Here is a 17,188-nt window from a genome sequence, read left to right on the forward strand (position 1 = left end):
GATGCATTTTTGTGGGTGTGCAGAGAATGAGACATACAGTAAGTAAAAGGTTAGGCCATGTAACACAGCAATCATAGCCTGCCTAGACATTATGGACATGCTTTTCTGTTTTAGAAAGGTGATAGTAACTCTTAAACAGTAAGTAAAGTGTGGCAATTTATTGACTTGACTTCCAGAAAAATGGTTCAGTATAAAAAAACAGTTCGGATCTGGAGAAGCCAAGATTTTTATTTTTAATAAAGTTTAACATACCAAAAATGTAAAAAAAAATAATAATAATCATGGAACTGATCTACTTTTTTGAAGGCAGAAGTACCATGGTAGTTTTATAAGAGTTATCTTTGTACAAACAGGCCTGAAACAGTATCGGAAACTGCAAAATCATAATTAAAAGTATACACCTGAAATTATCAAAATATAGTATAGATCCTAAATATACACAGATAAAATCTTAGCTAACACTTGTTCTACACTGGAAGCAGCAGCAATGTATTTAGTTTAGTAGCAATAGCTCCTATTTAGCACAAGATACGTAAGCTGAAATAAATTGCTGACTTATGCTCTGCCATCTCCTTGCATGAGGAGATTCATTTCAACAGTTACTTTCACTCCCCCATAACCCTAGCTTGTTATGCACATTCTGGATTTTTAAAAATTTTTATCCCACCCTTATTTTTATAAATAACTCAAGGCGACGAACATACCTAATACTCCTTCCTATTTTCCCCACAACAACCCTGCAAGGTGAGTTGGGCTGAGAGAGAGAGGGACTGGCCCAAAGTCAACCAGGAACTGATAGTTTAACATGCAAACTGGCCTTAAAACCATGGACTGTATAGCTGGCTTCTTGAGCCAGTTTGTTTTCCACTCATATCCAAGAACTTCCCAACTCTATGAAAGTATACCTTCCTCTAGTTACTGAAAAAAAGAAGATAGCAGTATATGCACTCTATGCCTTACTGACTCATTCATAGTATAATATAAAAGCAACCGCTGTAAGGGGGAAAAAACCCAATTCTAACCCCAACTTCTTTATGAATGTTATAAGGCCCAAATTCAATCCATATCCTGAAAGTTGCCTGGCACTATCAGGGTAAAAGTCTATTTCTCATCAGCACTTCCAAGACACCCACAAAGCACGTAAAATGCTTTAGTACTTTGCTCCAGTAACTACTTTTTCAAGAAATATTGTGCCCAGGTATGGGGATTTTAGTACTGACACTAGTCTCTACAAATAACTTCTGCCCCTTTCAAAAGCACTTATATTTGTTGCCATTCATGGTGGAGTAAAAAACCCTCTTCAGTATTAAAATAAAATGGACTGCCAGTGCATTACATTTAAGCAAGGCCAAGAAAAAAAATTAAGTACTTTTTTATTAATCAAGAGAAGTTGTAGAAACAACCTTAATATAAAGGCACAGGAAACAGTTTTGATAACCAAATTAAACAGTTACAGTACAAAAGACAAATTTTTATGCACATACAAACCCCAAACATCTCATTCAAAAATATTTCACCATTATTCATGGGCAATGATTAAAAATATAAATTGTTCCTGTACAATAAATACTTGATAGGTGCAAATTGAAGAAAACTTATTGCTTTCCACATAGGTGTTTTCCCTGTAGACTGAAAATTATGGACTCCTTTTATCATCAGAATCCCGCTTAACAGCACAGTATTTCAAGGATGAACCATGAATTCCAACCCTAATCACCCAGGGAACATTGAACTGCCTCAGTAACTGGCAGTATTGTTGTTTAAAGCCTACAGCAATCATACATCTCATTCATTAGAAAGTGTGGGTATTAAATTAATATTGTGGTAAAACAAGGCCTTTCATGGCAGGCTAGTGTTTAATCTCACACTTCAGTTTTGCTCAAGTCTGAACTATAGCAAAGTCATAACATAAATACTATGAGAATATATTGTAACAGAAACCAGAGAAAATTAGGCAAGACTACAGTTTTTAAAATAACAAGGATATTACCCACTAAACTCTATAGATTATGACAGTAGGATGTGAACATGCCTAATGTGCTCTGATTCAGCCATGTTAGAGATAAAAGAAATTGCCACAGCAAGAAATTTTTCCAGGAGACAGCTCAATAACTAAATGGAAGTAACACTGTAGAGACACAATTTGCAAAGAAGCAACAGTATATGACTAAGCAAGCCAAAGAGAAGAACAATGGACCTTGCCATTTATTTTATATATCTTTGACATATTCTGCATTTTTTCACAGTTTGGAAATATATTGGGGAGCTTTCATTTCTTTCCTGCTGCTATGTTCCACTTGTCCAGATACATTTTTCAGTAACATACTCATCATCCTTAGTATACAATTCATCCTTACTCCACCTTAAAATAATTGTAGTCAATTAATTGTTGCTGTAATTATGAGTCTTTGTCAGGAACAGAACTTCATCACTCCAGTGAAGAGAACCTCTGTAATGTTACTGTGAATAAAGAAAGAAAATCACACCTTTTAAAAATTAATTTTAGCAATGATCCAATTTCTACTTCAACTCCTGATTTGTGGGAACAATTTCAGGTATATAGTAACCATCAGAGAAAAAAATAATAAATGAAGCCCTCTACCATATACATGAAGGGTGCTATTAAATAACAAGCCTCAAAATTGAAAGTCCTGTAAACATTAGTTCCCATAATCAGCAGGATTGTGAATAATATAGAACAAATGCTAGCCTGCTAGGCATTTTCTCATTTCTATGTTGTTCCCAAGTTTTTAACTAGTAGTAGAATGATAATAGCTGACTAAAAAGTTGGTCAGTAGGCTAGTGCCACTACAGTACATTATTTTAAGCAATTAGAGACTTACACATAACCATTTTCTTTGGCTTATGATTACTATAGTAGCAAAATGTTTTTGTTTTCATTAATCTAGTACTGCTTGTCTCCAACCAAAGAGTTGGTTTTAGTCTTAGTCATGTTTAAAGTTGATCCAAATCAATGAGTCTTTCTGTAGACATGACTGTTTCTGCTGGATCAACGTAAACATGACTGGTTCCAACTGTTTGTCTTCATTGAAATAGTTTTGTATACTTAATTCCCTGATGAACATATACTTTTACACACTAAAAAGATGAAGTTTTCTATTTATCCAGGATGTGAAGTATTACCTGCAGTAGAAATATAAACAATTCCAAAGTAACTAGGTTAGGTTCACACAACATTTAAGACAGCTTTTACAAGCATATCTTTAATAAGGCATACAAACATGTGAAACAAAAAGAATTCAACATCAGAATAAGAAGAGGAATCCTGTACTCAAAAAGCACACAGCATTGAATGAAAATCGAGTAGTTTCAAAAACAATCAAGGACACCTTGGGTTATCAGCATGTACGCAAATGCCTCTTTTGTAAGTTGTATAAGAGCAGGATAATGACATCAGAAATGAAAGCCTTTAAAACAGGCCCATATAACTTGATTTTCCAAGTAAGGGTAACAGTCTCACAAAACAGTGAAATCTTATTGAGAAAACCAATTCAGTTAAATTGTCAGTCTTCCTATTTGAGTCAAAAGTAGCTCAAGTTGTAGTAGGATATGTGATTTTTGTCAACCTTCATGTAGCAATAGAGTTATGCAATTTATTCTCTCATTCTGGTTGCTCTCGTTTCATGTTCAGAACTCATTTGTCCATGTGTCCTTGCCCCAGCACGATACATTTTCTGACTTGTCCACCCACTATGAACTACCTCACATTATTACTTAATCGTCCAAGATATTCACGTAATTCTTTTGCAGCCTGGAATCTACCATATCGCTTCTTTGGATTGGCACACTCATCCAGCAAGGCCTCAAGTCGACCATCTTTGGCAATATCAGCTGGAGGATCATGAAGAAGTCCTCCAGAAGTGCCATGCCAGGTGGCATGTCTTGATAAAAGGTTCTGACAAATAGCATAGTAATTATGATCCACAGTGACCCGAGTGCACAAAATCTCCTTTGAGAAAGAAAGACAAGCTTCCTTATCACAGTCATCAAATTTGCTTTCATACCATACATCCCAGTTTTCAGGTTTATCTGTGAAATGCATAGAAAACACAACAGTAAATAACAGTGAAAGAACAGAGGATCAAAAAGCACTTTGGATGCATATTATCATGGGACCTATTTAAAACACATAATTACAGATGAGATTTAAAGCTGCTTTAGCATGTTTACTATCAGTTTGAGAAAAAGGTGCAAACATAATTTTAAGGATGTTTGGGACATTCATATCAGTTTAGAGAAAAGGAAAGGTAAACATATTTTGAAACTGATTAAATCTACAAGAAGAACAACTGTAAGAAATAACTTTCCTAAACTGAGTACTATAATTTATATGAAGTCTAAGGAAAGGGAGAACCCATGGCAGAGTAATCATCACTACCTAATCACCACTTCCTGGGCCATTCTGTCACACAGGCAGGACAGAACATAGATGGGTGTTCCACACAGTATATAATGGTTTGGGATCTACCAATCTAAAACTTGCCCCAATTTGTGACACCCCATTTCCTAGGCATTTCTTTGTTGTCTTACTGCCCGAGAAGCAACAGCTGAGAAGCAATAGTAGCAGAGCTATACACATTGAGACATCTTCACAAAATCATTTATTCTATAATAGCTTTTGAATGTCCTCCAAGGATTTAACCATTTTATCACATATTTCATAACAGCAAAAATCCCTAGTTTAGGTTTGTTCAGTAAGCCTTTCATTGAATAATGAGAAATTCAACTTGTTCAAAAATAAATGTTTATAATGATAATGATTTAAAAATCTATTGCTTAAATAAGACCAATCATTTTTTAGCCAAGGGAGGAAAAATCAAACCATAGCTTAAATTGTTAAAAAGCCATGGATAAAAAAGAAGTCAACTTACTTTGTTTGATCAACTTTTTATCTGCCACCAAAACATTTTCAGCATCCACAATTATGACTTTTCCATCTTTAGGACCTACTGCAAAGTTGTCAAAGCTGACATCAAGGAGGTAGAGTGCAAATTCAAAGCCATTGTTTGTCAGCTGTTCTGCTATTTCCATTAACTGCCATGCCAGGTCCACTCGTTTTTCCCAAGGGGCACTGTAGTAACTCCATAGTTCTTCTCCCACATAGTTTACAGCCACCATTCTTCCACATGCTCCCAGGTATTTTGCAAATGGCCATCCTTCATCAGAGGGAAAACTCTGGAATGGGAAAGACCAATTATTAAGGCTGAAAACCAAAAACACCCTGCAATATTGACAAAAATAATGTTAATAATATATGAAATGTAAGAACACTGTATTATGTAAGAATGCTTTTCTATACAGAATTATTCTTTCATTCAATTAAAAATCATAGCTGGTGGCAGCAGCATACAGAATACACAGCATTTTCTATCAAATCTCTATTTATTTTATGTTCATAACTGAAGCTTCAAGTATGATCTTATATTGTTGCAGATTTTATTAGCTTCCAGAATAGGAAGAATTATGAAATGTATTCTCATCATCTCAAAATTCTTCATCTGTCCAGTTTGTCATCTCAATTAAAAATGTTGTTGTTGTTTAGTCGTTAAGTCGTGTCCGACTCTTCGTGACCCCATGAACCATATTGCGCCAGGCCTTCCTGTCCTTCACTGCCTCCCTGAGTTTGCTCAGTTTCATGCTCATTGCTTCAGTGATGCTATCTAACCATCTCATCCTCTGCCGTCCTCTTCTCCTTTTGCCTTCAATCTTTCCCAGCATCAGGGTCTTCTCCAAAGAGATCTCTCTTCACATTAGGTGGCCAAAATATCTGAGCTTGAGCTTCATTATCGATCCTTCCAATGAGCAATCAGGGTTGATTTCCTTTAAAATTGACTGGTTTGACCTCCTAGCAGTCCAGGGAACTCTTAAGAGTCTTCTCCCATCCTAATTTAGTACTTCAAAAACTCAAAATTTACTACTATAATTTCAGTTCTAACAATATAGTACTGCTAAACTGCACACTTTATGTCTTGATCACAATACCAGAGGTTTTAGTTTTATACCTCTTCAGTGAAACACCAATTCTCATGACACACTGGGGCTGCCTATAAATGTCCTAAATAAATAATTTATTTCCAGTAGTATAAAGGTGAGCTTTGACAAAACTGCCAATCAACATTCATAGTGTTGCTTTCTTACAAAACCTCATAGATAAATGAATTTTCATTTGGCCCCAGGCTTGACCAGAAAATCTGGATGAATACACCAGTTTACTAAAATAATTGAGCATAGGAAACAGCTACACTTACTCACCATATCCAATCTCAATAAATACCTTGAAAAATGAAACTGCCAGAAAATACACTATTTCATTTTCTCCAAAGCTTATAGAGAAATAAAACAAAAATCCCCTGGAGGAGCCATCCAATATTAGCACTGATTTAAACTCCCTACTTCTACCATAATTACATTTTATCCTTTTAAGCCTGATTCCCCAGCTAGGTAAGTTCTATCATGCAAGCAGGAAGTCCCCAAATTATTGGCACTGCCTTTCTTTTTCAGATATTACTAGTGCGACTTTTAAATGATAGTTACCTAGGTGAATCTTTTTAACTTCCTTTATATTCCAGGGCTGATGATTTAATTTATGTGAATAAGTATTGTAATATAGTACTGTATAATGATGGGCCTGTCAACTTAGGAGCATAACTAATTTAATCTTATCTCTCTATATATTCTGAAAATAGTATCCTATTCCACCAGAATTACAACAGATATACATTTAAACTTTGAGAACTTCAAAGTTTCCTTTTCACCAGTAAATTCTAATCCATTTGCCACCAACAGCAAACATGTATGGCAAGCCAGACACAGAGACTCAGTAAAACTGGTGAGAAAAACACAGTTCCTGCTAGTATTTCTAGTGCAATGATATATTACAAATGAAATATAGAATTACAAAAGTTTTATTAGTATATGGCAGACTCATCAAAAAACATTATGCACTAGAATTTGTTAGACAACAGTGAATTAACATTACAGGTGGTATCTATTTATATATGGCCTAAATTCAGATGTGTGAATGACATACATTCAAAAGTGTGCATTTATGTATATCAGAAAGAGCATATTTGAGTTTACTGCTTTAACGCCCAGAAATAAGGAAGAGGGCCACACAATATCTCACTGTATTGCTCAAAATACATGACTGCATAATATCATGGTGGGCCACATATCAATTACAGGTAGTCTTTGGTTAACGACCACTCATTCAGCAACCATTCGAAGTTACCATGGCGCTGAACAAGTGGTACTTATGACTGGTCCTCAAAGTTCCAGCCGTCCAAGCACCCCCCATAGTGATGTGATCATGATCCTGGCACTTGGCAGCCGGCTCGCACTTAACAACGGTTGCAGCGGCCCGTGGTCATGTGATTGCCATTTGCAACCTTACCTGTCAGCTTCCCACAAGCATTCAATGAGGAAACCTGCAGGGAAGGTTGCAAGTAGCTCCTGCCACTTTCCCATGTGTCCTCCTGCCCTCTGCAGCACTCATCCCATTGCTGGCCGCACTCATACCAGGCTGCAGCAGACACCTGAGCACCATCCTGCACTCCACAGCAGCCAGTTACCCATTGGCCTGCTTGCAAGCCGCCTGGGACTTGCAACTTCTTGCCAGCTTCCCCATTGACTTTGCTTGTGGGAAGCTGGCAGGAAGTTGCGAGGAGGTCCTTGTGTAATGACCCGTGATCCTCACTCAACAATGGCAACAGGGACTGCTGGGATTGTTATCGCTAAGTGATGTGGTCACATGATGTTGCACTTTACAACCACACTGCTTAGTGATGGAAATTCCAGTCCCAATTACCATCGTTAAACAAGGAATACCTGTAAACGTTCTTCAGTTTAAGATGAGAAAAATATTCCAATTTCTGCTTGCATTTCAAAATCCCAGCAAAATAATATCATGAAAGTTGTAAAGACTTTTGTTCTTATATGGTACAATGGTTTTACAGCTCTTCATGCATACACTCACAGTTTACATCTTCCAGGTCAATTTTGGACTGTGGAGAGATGCATCTGCAGACACATTTAACAAGTGGAGCACTCATAAAATGATATAAGTGTCCCTAAAATACTACCTGAAGCAGTTTTGTGAGGTGATTAAGGCACTAGGTTAGAAAATGGGAGACCGTAACTTCCAGGCATGAAGCCAGCTGGGTGACCTTGGGTCAGTTACTCTCTCTCAGCCCTAGGTAGGAGGCAATGCCAAACCACTTCTGAAATCCTGCCAAGAAAACTATATGGAGCCAATAATCGAAGGCACCAAAACTCAGACATACATACACACAACCCTACCTACTGTAATAATTGTGCAGGCTCAAATTTAACAGCTCTACAATGCAGATACTATCATTTCCTACAGACACACAATGGTTTTCTGGCTGATAAAATACTGCTCCAAGTGTCAGTATTTAGGAACTCAATTTCTGTACTTCATTGTACCTTATTTTGTTTAATATTTTTGTCTCTCCATTCTGGTTAAATAATCTGACATTCCAAATATTTTTTTTCAGGAATCTTAATTCCTGAATTATTTTCCCTGTTATGTCTGTATATATGTGCATGTAGTAACTGTCTCCTGTAATCTACTATTAATATTCTTAAAGGATGATCTATAAAGATTGCTGGTTGTAATATCGAAACATACTTATTATTAGATTTTTTTTAAATCCACTTTTTATTTATATACGGAAATGTCAACTCAAAATGGCAAACCTATTTTCCCCACAACAACAACTCTGTGAGGTAGGTTGGGCTGAGAGAGACTGATTGGCCCAACGTCACACAGCTGGCTTTCATGCCTAAGGTAGGCCTAGAACTCACAGTCTTCTGGTTTCTAGGCCAACACCTTAACCATTACATATTTAACCCATTTGAAACCAAGCCCAAGGATATAATAGATAATATATGAAACATTCTACCTTAAATTCAAAGTTCCTCTCAGCAGCAATACAAATTCATTAATAGTATAAAATCAATATAAACATAAACATATTTTTGTTAGATAATGAAATTTTCAGTTATCAAGCATGTAGTCAGAATTACTTGTTCATGATTTAATCAGAAGAACTATTAGAACTACTGACAAGAAATGGCAAGGGAATACATTTTCACCTTTCTTCAATACTATTTATTTTCATAAAGGTGAACAAAAATGGGATCCATGGGGAGATAATTTGAACAGACTGCAAGATTTAATTTTTCATAAAATAAAAATGAAATCTTTTAAGGTCTCTCCTTGGAATGGTCAGAACTACTCAGTGGTAGCAGAATCTTCAAGTAAGCAATATAGTTCAAAAGAAATTACAAAAACAAGGCAGAATACTCAAAAGAGACTAGACCAAATTTGAAAAATTTGTAACACAAAACCCAGAACTGCTGGGCCTTATTTATAAGTTATGAAACTGAACAAGTCAAAATTGTATGATTAAATTAATGCAGAATTTAAACAGAACAAGTGATATGCAACAATGGGGATACTAGTAGAAGACAAATATCACATTTATTAAATATTACACTTAGAGAAAACAGGTACAAGTTCTTTTGTTTTGTTTCTTGCTGGTATATTACTTCAATGCTGATTTCCAAAATAGGTAATTCATACTCAAATATTGCTGGAAATGCAATAATCAGGTTGAATTTTTTTTTTTTTTACATAATTGGCAGCAATGTTACAAAGCTCAACAATTCTGGAAGATGATTCACTATAGAATGAAACAAATCTTAGCTACTGAATTTTCTTTCCTGACAGCTGTCTTTCAGCTAAATATTAGTAAACCTATTCCTATCAAGTATACATAGTTAGGTTTGCATTTGATAGAAGCTGCCAGGATACTTCACAATTCTTACTGGAAATTACACATAAATTAGTCTTTAGAAGAAAGGAGGACTAACCTGTGGAATATGCATCAATGTCAAAAATAACGTTGCATTTAAAAAACAAGTCTGATAATATAAATATTAGATTGTGCCTATTTCATTATAAAGATTGATCTTAAATCTGATGCAAACAAAAGTTACAATCATCTTATATGTAGTATTAATTTTATATTACTCTGAAAATTCTTGTTCAATTTTACACAGCTTGAAAATAGGGGGTTTTTTGCTTCTCTATTTTTTCCTTTTTTCTTAGTTGTGCAGTTAAATAACTGTTAAAATCTTTTTTTTAAGTATGATAAAAATTAACGTAACAGCCTGAATGACATGTAATTTTTTTTGCACAGTCCACATGCATTTCAGACCAATGCTTGCAGCTTTAGATAACTGCACTGAGTGAATTTATTCCGTAAAATATATTATTTCATTTTTAACAGTAATATGTTCCAAAAATGTGATTTTAAAGTACTCATAATAAGTACTTTAGTAATCACAGATTACTTTCACAGATCAGGCAATTTTTTCCATAAACTTCCAAAGGAGTTTCATAGCCTAACTAAAAGCTTCTTAAAAATTTGTTGATATCACTAAATATAAAATAAGTGCAGAAATATTTATATTTGCCAAATTAAGGAGCTCAATTTCTATCTAAACCTTTAACACAGAGGAAATAAAGTTCTGAGAGATTTCTCTATAATAAAGCTTTATCTCAGGCTTTGACAATCTCTTCAATGTAAATCAAGCTCAAATCATCTCAAAACTAGCTAAAATAAAGGCTGCTCTGGCAATATGCACTTCATAAGAACTGCTCTTTTACAAAAATGCTTCAAACTAAGCTTCCAATCTTTGACCAAAAAAAAAAAAATCTTATAATCCAAGAAACACTACAGTTGAGTAGATTATTTAAGACAGTTTCCATTACAGGCAGTCCCCGGGTTAAGAACGTCCAACTTACAGACAACTTGTACTTGTGAACAGACACACTACTTTGTGACGCACTACTCTGAAAACATTGAGCAGCTTCAGTGGTTCATTGGCTCAAAGAAGAATGCTGCCAACCATTTTAAATCAGATCATGTTACTGTTAATACTGTATTGAGCATCAAAGGTATTTTTTTCTTATTTACCCTTGTAACCATGCCTCCGAAGCATAAATCCAATGCAAGTGCTGGTGATGCATCAAAGAAAAGGAAAACAACCATAACTGAAGATAAAATAGAAATATTAAAGCGAACAGAAAGAGGTGAAATGCCATAAGTCATTGGAAAAGCATTAGCCTAGAGTCAGTCAATGAGCAAAACAATTTTAAAGAATAAAGTGAGAATAATGGAGCATGTGAAAGACCCTGCCCTGATGAAAGCTACAATTATTACTAAGCAACACAGTGGTTTAATCATTGAAATGGAAAGGCTATTGATAATTTGGTTAGATGATCAAAATCAGCGTAATATGCCCATTAGCCTTACTTTAGTGCAAGAAAAGGCTCAAAGCCTTTTCAATTATTTAAAAGCTGCACATGCAGCAAGTGAAGGTGATTTGATGAAGATTTTTTTGCGAGTAGGGACTGGTTCAATTGTTTCAGAGTAAGGGCAAATTTACATAATATTAAAGTGCAAGGTGAAGCAGTGAGTGCTGATATAAGTGCTGCGTGTGATTTTCCTGAAATGTTGAAAAAAAATATTGAGGAGAGAGGTTATTTGCCAAACCAAATATTTAATGTAGACAAGACCAACTTATTTTGGAAAAAATGCCTGAAAGGACCTACATTTTGAAAGAGGAAAAAGTGCACCAGGGCATAAGGCATTGAAGGATAGGCTAACGTTATTGCTTGGGGGTAACGCAACCAGGGATTTCAAGCTCAAGTCTTTGCGTGTTTATCGCTTCCTAAATCTGAGGGCATTTCAGCATATTATTAAGGCATCTCTTTCTCTTATTTGGAAGGCAAATGCAAAGGCTTGGGTTACAATTGCCATCTTTGAAGACAGGTTCCTGAGCCATTTTGTCCCTGCTGTTGAACGTTCTTGCTTGGCCAAGAAAATTCCTTTCAAGATGCCCCTTGTGCTTGACAACATACCTGGACATCCAAGCACTTTAGATGACCTTCACCCCAATGTAAGGATGAATTTTAACCCCCCAACACCACAGCCAATGGATCAGGGAGTCACAGCCTCCTTTCAGGTCTATTATTTATGCCAGACCTTCTCACAAGCAGTCAGGGCTACCCAAGATGATGTGATGAGCTTAAGGGAGTTCTGGAGGAACATCTGCGATGCCATCAAAAATACTGCTGATTCTTGGGATGAAGTGAAGCAGTCAAATATGAAAGGCGTGTGGGACAAATTATGCCCCCAATTCACGCATGCTTTTCTGGGATTTACAGCTGACAACATCACCAAAGCCAGGCAAGCTGTGGTTGATACTGGTAATCAACTGCAATTAGACATCAGTTACTCGACTCCTATGCCAAAGAACTGACCAATGAAGACCTTATGGAACTACAGCAGCAGATGATAGCATTTGAGGAAGAAGACTGGAAGAAGACTTACCTACAAATTCAACTTAAAGACAGACTTAGGAGCGAATCTCATTCGTAACCCGGGGACTGCCTGAATAAAACTAAAGTTCAAACCTTGCATATAATATAGTATCTTATTTAGACCAACCAAACAATATTATTACTCTATAGTATGTTGGCATTTTCCTTATATGTTTTTGGCTTCTCATTGGTACTGTTACACTGTAAAGACAATATACTACTACAGGTGTAAACAAAATGGTTAGAAATATAAACTAGCTAATTTTTGGCAGAAGTTACATTCCCATTAAAACTACATTTGTCTTAAAATCAACCATGTTATTTAATTGCTGCAGGCATTTTTAAAGATTGAAAAATCATCCAAAGATTTGAAGAAAAATTTATACTGATCTGAAGAGAACTGTCTAATCCCAATTTGGATATAATTTCTTACGGAATGTAATTGATGTTGCAAAAAGTGGCACAACTACTCCTTTTTTGTAAATTATTGAAGAACAGGAAATCAGTTCTTACAATTCACTAAATAAGGCTTTAATATTAGCATTATTTATACCTTGTAGGTTGAAATTATTTCTGCATTAACTGAAAGTAACCCAATAAATGTTACTGTTTACTGTAACTGTATTTTACTTTTATAACCGGTTTCCAATAATAAGCCTATTTTAGAATGCTTTTTAAAAAAACAAAAGCTAACTATGAATACCTGATTGGATTACTGAAACCTAAATATATAAATCAGACCAAAGATCCACTGAGATTAGTATCCTACTTCCAATTATAGCCAGCAAAAATGTTTTGAGGAAATTAACTTATGATGCTTTATCAAGTACCAGAATCACAAACTGCTAGCCATATACACAACTTTTAAGTTATTGTTTAGCTTTGTCTACAAGCTATTAGTGCTAATGCACTGCCATTTCTTCTTAAGCACCAATCAACTATTAAATCTTCATGTAACTGGATTACAGTATTTACTTTCTGAGTTTTTCTTAAGATGAATCTGGGTAAGAATGTCCAACTACTTGATTATTTACTGAAGGGTAAAAAAGACTTTATATTCACAGTGGTAGTGAATCACACATTATAGTAGCGTATCACACATTACAGATCTGCATGCAGATTTAAAAATGTGCATTTTTGGATACATAGGATATTTTCCATCACTGGCCAGGAATATTCTGAGTAAGATACACTGATAACATGAAAATGCCACAGTAGTCTTGATACCAGGATTATAGGCAATTGTATTAATACAAGCACATGTAATGCAGAAACATAACAAATGCTATTTATACTGAAAGTTACATAATACTTTTTTCTTTTCAGTCATTTTTTGTTAATGTGAAACTTTTAGACTTTTTAAAATAAACGGATTTTAAATAAATTCCAATCAAAGTGCTTAGGCAAAGCAAAGGCTTACATGGCACACTTACATATTTCTGGAGGGATAATTAATATATTTATGTTATACACAGATATCCTGAATGTATTTAAATCCCTTTATCAAATTGTTTCAAACTGGGAAATAAGAAAAACTTTGTTTAATTTCCTCCAAATTAAATTCATCATGTACACTTTCTCTGCCTTAATACCTCAGAAACCTAATCCAAGGATAAACATATATTGTGCAGTACATGATGTGTTAATTCTTTCAGCATCTACATCAAAATCTACATTTATTGTTTTCATGCAGAACTTTAATGATTTTTGCAAATTATTTCTGTTAATCTATTTACAATGATCATATATATTTTAAAGATTATTTCCTCATTAACTGGAGAAGAAATAGTTATTAAGCTTATAATTCAAGAATTTCAACCTATACAAAACCTTTACATATATGAAAAGCATAAAAAAGTTAATTTGAAAGGGAATCTGCAAGAAACATCACAACAAAAGTCTTCTCATCAGCTATGTTTGGGGAGGGAGAAGAAACTAAGTTAATGACATCCTTTAAAAATTGTTAGAAACGTATACCAACTGCTAGTATATATCAAGTCACTAAGAGCTCAGCAGAGCACCAGCTGTTTCAGCAGGCCATTATGTTGTCAACCACCCTTTGTCAACCATCCCAGTTACTGAAAGGAACTTAACCATTTATTTCACAAATATACTGCCATTTATAAACTATTATACAAGTGTTGTATAAAATTGTACATTTAGAGAAACTTAATTCTTGTATTATACTTAAGTGCAATTTATATATGCAAAGCTGTATTGTTCATCAATGATTATCTATGTAAATGCATCTCAAATTCTGCCCTCTACATATTTAGTTAACTGTTACTGACTGAACATAATTTTCATAAAATTCATAACAAGTGAATAGCTAAAATAAGGTTGGTATAAATACACTGTATCAAAAAATGTCACATTTCTTAACATGACATACTCAGTAATAAATTATGTCTGTACTGCCATAATTTTTACTATAGTATTGTTCTGAAATGTAACTGAAATAATTACTGAATTTGATGCCTGTCAAAAATATTATACTTAATGTCTAGCAGTCATGATTAGTTGAATGAATGCCAGGTTAACATTACTGAAAGCTGCAAATAGGAGGACACCTCTCATTTTTGGGCTGTTCCCATAAGCCTGTTACCTGAGAAACAAGTTTCAAGCAATAATAATCACTACAGACAGAAATGGAAGTTTACCAAAAAGAAAGTTGTTAACACAGAGACACACACAAGAAGGTTAAGAGACATTTCAATACATGGTAAATAATGAAATTACAATTATACTCACAGATTACCCTGTAATGGAAGCTCAGGGAAGAAATTATATTTTATCACTCTGCAATGCATGTTTTCTTACTAAAATTAAAGCAATATTAGATTCAACTAAGTTTCAACTGATTTCATTAGTATTCAAATACACATATGTAGGACAAATTTGGATATTTAAATACTTTGGCTGCATTTGTCTCAAAACAAGCTGCTTAGTACATTCACAATCTTCTGTTCTCTTTTCTATTATATGTTCTGAAAAAAATATTAAAAGCTGGACACTCAACATCTCAATCCATAACAAAATCTAATGAATGCTAAACAGTTTCAGCTGATTTAGTACAGAGAATTTTATGGTTATATCTACATCCAAAAGAAATGCCATGAAATACCTGGATTCAAAGGGCATTCAAAATATGTAAAACCAACAAGTCAACATGAAAGAAAAAAAGGATGAGTTCAATTTTGCTAGATGGATAAGAGGTGAATATTACCACACACATTTCATTAAAACATCTGGCATTTGAGAAACAATTGTGGAAGAGTAAGATGTATAGTTGTGCCAATTCTAAACATACAACTTTAAGAAAGCCTTAAAATCAGCTTCTGCACAGCTATGAATGTCAAATTTACTATTCTATCCAAGAGGGGGTGGGGGGAGAGAAAACCCATACTTTTAAAGCCCAGAGGCACCTTAAGGAATTCAAGAAACCTTATACTGTAATGAATGGGTAAGCCTTCAAGATATTAGAGGATATTCAAGATATACTGATTCCGCTCCTACTACAGCTAAAACGTTTCTGATCTTTGAAATTATGAGGCAGGAAAGCTTAACCAGATCTTCACCTACAGCTGGAGGGAAAATCTCTAGGAGACCGCACGTTGGTCTAACTCAACCATGTTTATGCTGACCCTCTTAATCACTCCTCAGCCACCCGTCTGCGGTCGTTTTAACACAAGCATTAGCTGACGTCCAATTCAGGGAGCTGGGAAGGCGCCGCGGGGCGCCGCGCGGGTAAGCGAGATCCCCGCCAGGGCCGAGGGGGGGAGGCGGCGGCGGCGGCCCCTTACCTGAAGCACGAGAGGCTCCGGGTTGAAGGCGAGCGTAATGAGCAGCTGCATGCGCTCCGACTCCTTGAGGTTGCGGAGCAAGAAGCTGCCCGAGTCCTTGGTCTCGGCGTAGCGGCGGACGAGGCGGTCGAGGAGACGCTGCGAGGGGCAATGCACCAGGTCCGACCAGCCTTCCACGACGTCGGGGGTTAGCAGCCGGACGTCGCCGTTGATGCTGGCGAACTCGGTAGCGTGCAGGGCCTGGAGCAAGTCGCAGCGTCCCCTGCCGGTAGCGCGCCGGCAGATCTTGGCGTCGATGTCGGCGAGCTCCCGTGCGGAGCCCAAGCGCTTGAGCACGACCCGGCGGCTGCCTTCGCGGGGCTCCCCATAGCGCGCGAAGTACACGTTCTTGACGTTGAGGAAGTCGAAGAGGCGCAGGCGACCCCAGCTCTCCAGGCGCAGCTGTCCGTTCAGGAACTTGCGGCACCAGCTGGTGCCCCAGCAGGCCGGGCACTTGTTCAGCTGCAAGAAGCGCCGCTCGGCCAGCTCGTTGCGTTGCAGAGAGGCCAGCAGCGAAGGCGAGTTGAGGGCCAGCGCCGCCGCCAGGATACCCAGCACCGCCAGCTTCACGTAGCGGTACAGCCGCCCCAACTTCAGCGACACCAGCCGGAGCATCGTCCGCCACCACCGCCGCCACCGACCGACCAACTGGCCGGCCGGCCGGACCAGCCGGCGGGGGACACCCCTCGCAGGCGCTTCCTCCCCTCCTCTCGCGCCCCGCACTTCTCACGCTGCAGCGCCAGCGCCGATAAACTCTTCACCGCGAGGCTCGCCTGATAAAAAGCAGCCAAGTTGCTGAGGGGAGGGGGAGGGGGAGGGGAGGTGAAGGGGCGGTGCCGAGGCCGCCGCCGAGAGCCCGCCGGACAGGGCCGCCCCGCCCCCCTCGAGGGGAGGAGCTCCAGCATTCACC

The 17,188-nt window shown here is 37.0% G+C and overlaps 1 protein-coding gene across 2 annotated transcripts; it reads right to left on the minus strand.

Moving 5' to 3' along the window:
- Positions 1–2,182: 2,182 nt before the first annotated feature.
- DIPK2A (divergent protein kinase domain 2A) lies at positions 2,183–17,104 on the minus strand. Of its 2 annotated transcripts, XR_015794507.1 has the most exons (4): positions 16,240–17,104; positions 4,893–5,196; positions 3,351–4,050; positions 2,183–2,460 (listed from the first exon to the last, which is right to left on the minus strand). XR_015794507.1 is itself a non-coding variant. In XM_088132671.1 (3 exons), the coding sequence occupies exons 1-3, from the start codon at positions 16,891–16,893 to the stop codon at positions 3,719–3,721; spliced, it is 1,290 nt and encodes a 429-aa protein (XP_087988797.1). In that variant the 5' UTR covers positions 16,894–17,104; the 3' UTR covers positions 2,183–3,718. The 2 variants fall into 2 exon arrangements, 1 of the variants encoding a protein (XP_087988797.1); XM_088132671.1 differs by having other exon boundaries at positions 2,183–4,050.
- Positions 17,105–17,188: the final 84 nt, after the last annotated feature.

The sequence above is a fragment of the Python bivittatus genome, unplaced genomic scaffold (assembly GCF_059951505.1).
Source record: "Python bivittatus isolate LINGU-HERP-01145 unplaced genomic scaffold, Pbiv_v1 ctg000980_np1212, whole genome shotgun sequence".
Taxonomy (NCBI): Eukaryota; Metazoa; Chordata; class Lepidosauria; order Squamata; family Pythonidae; genus Python; species Python bivittatus.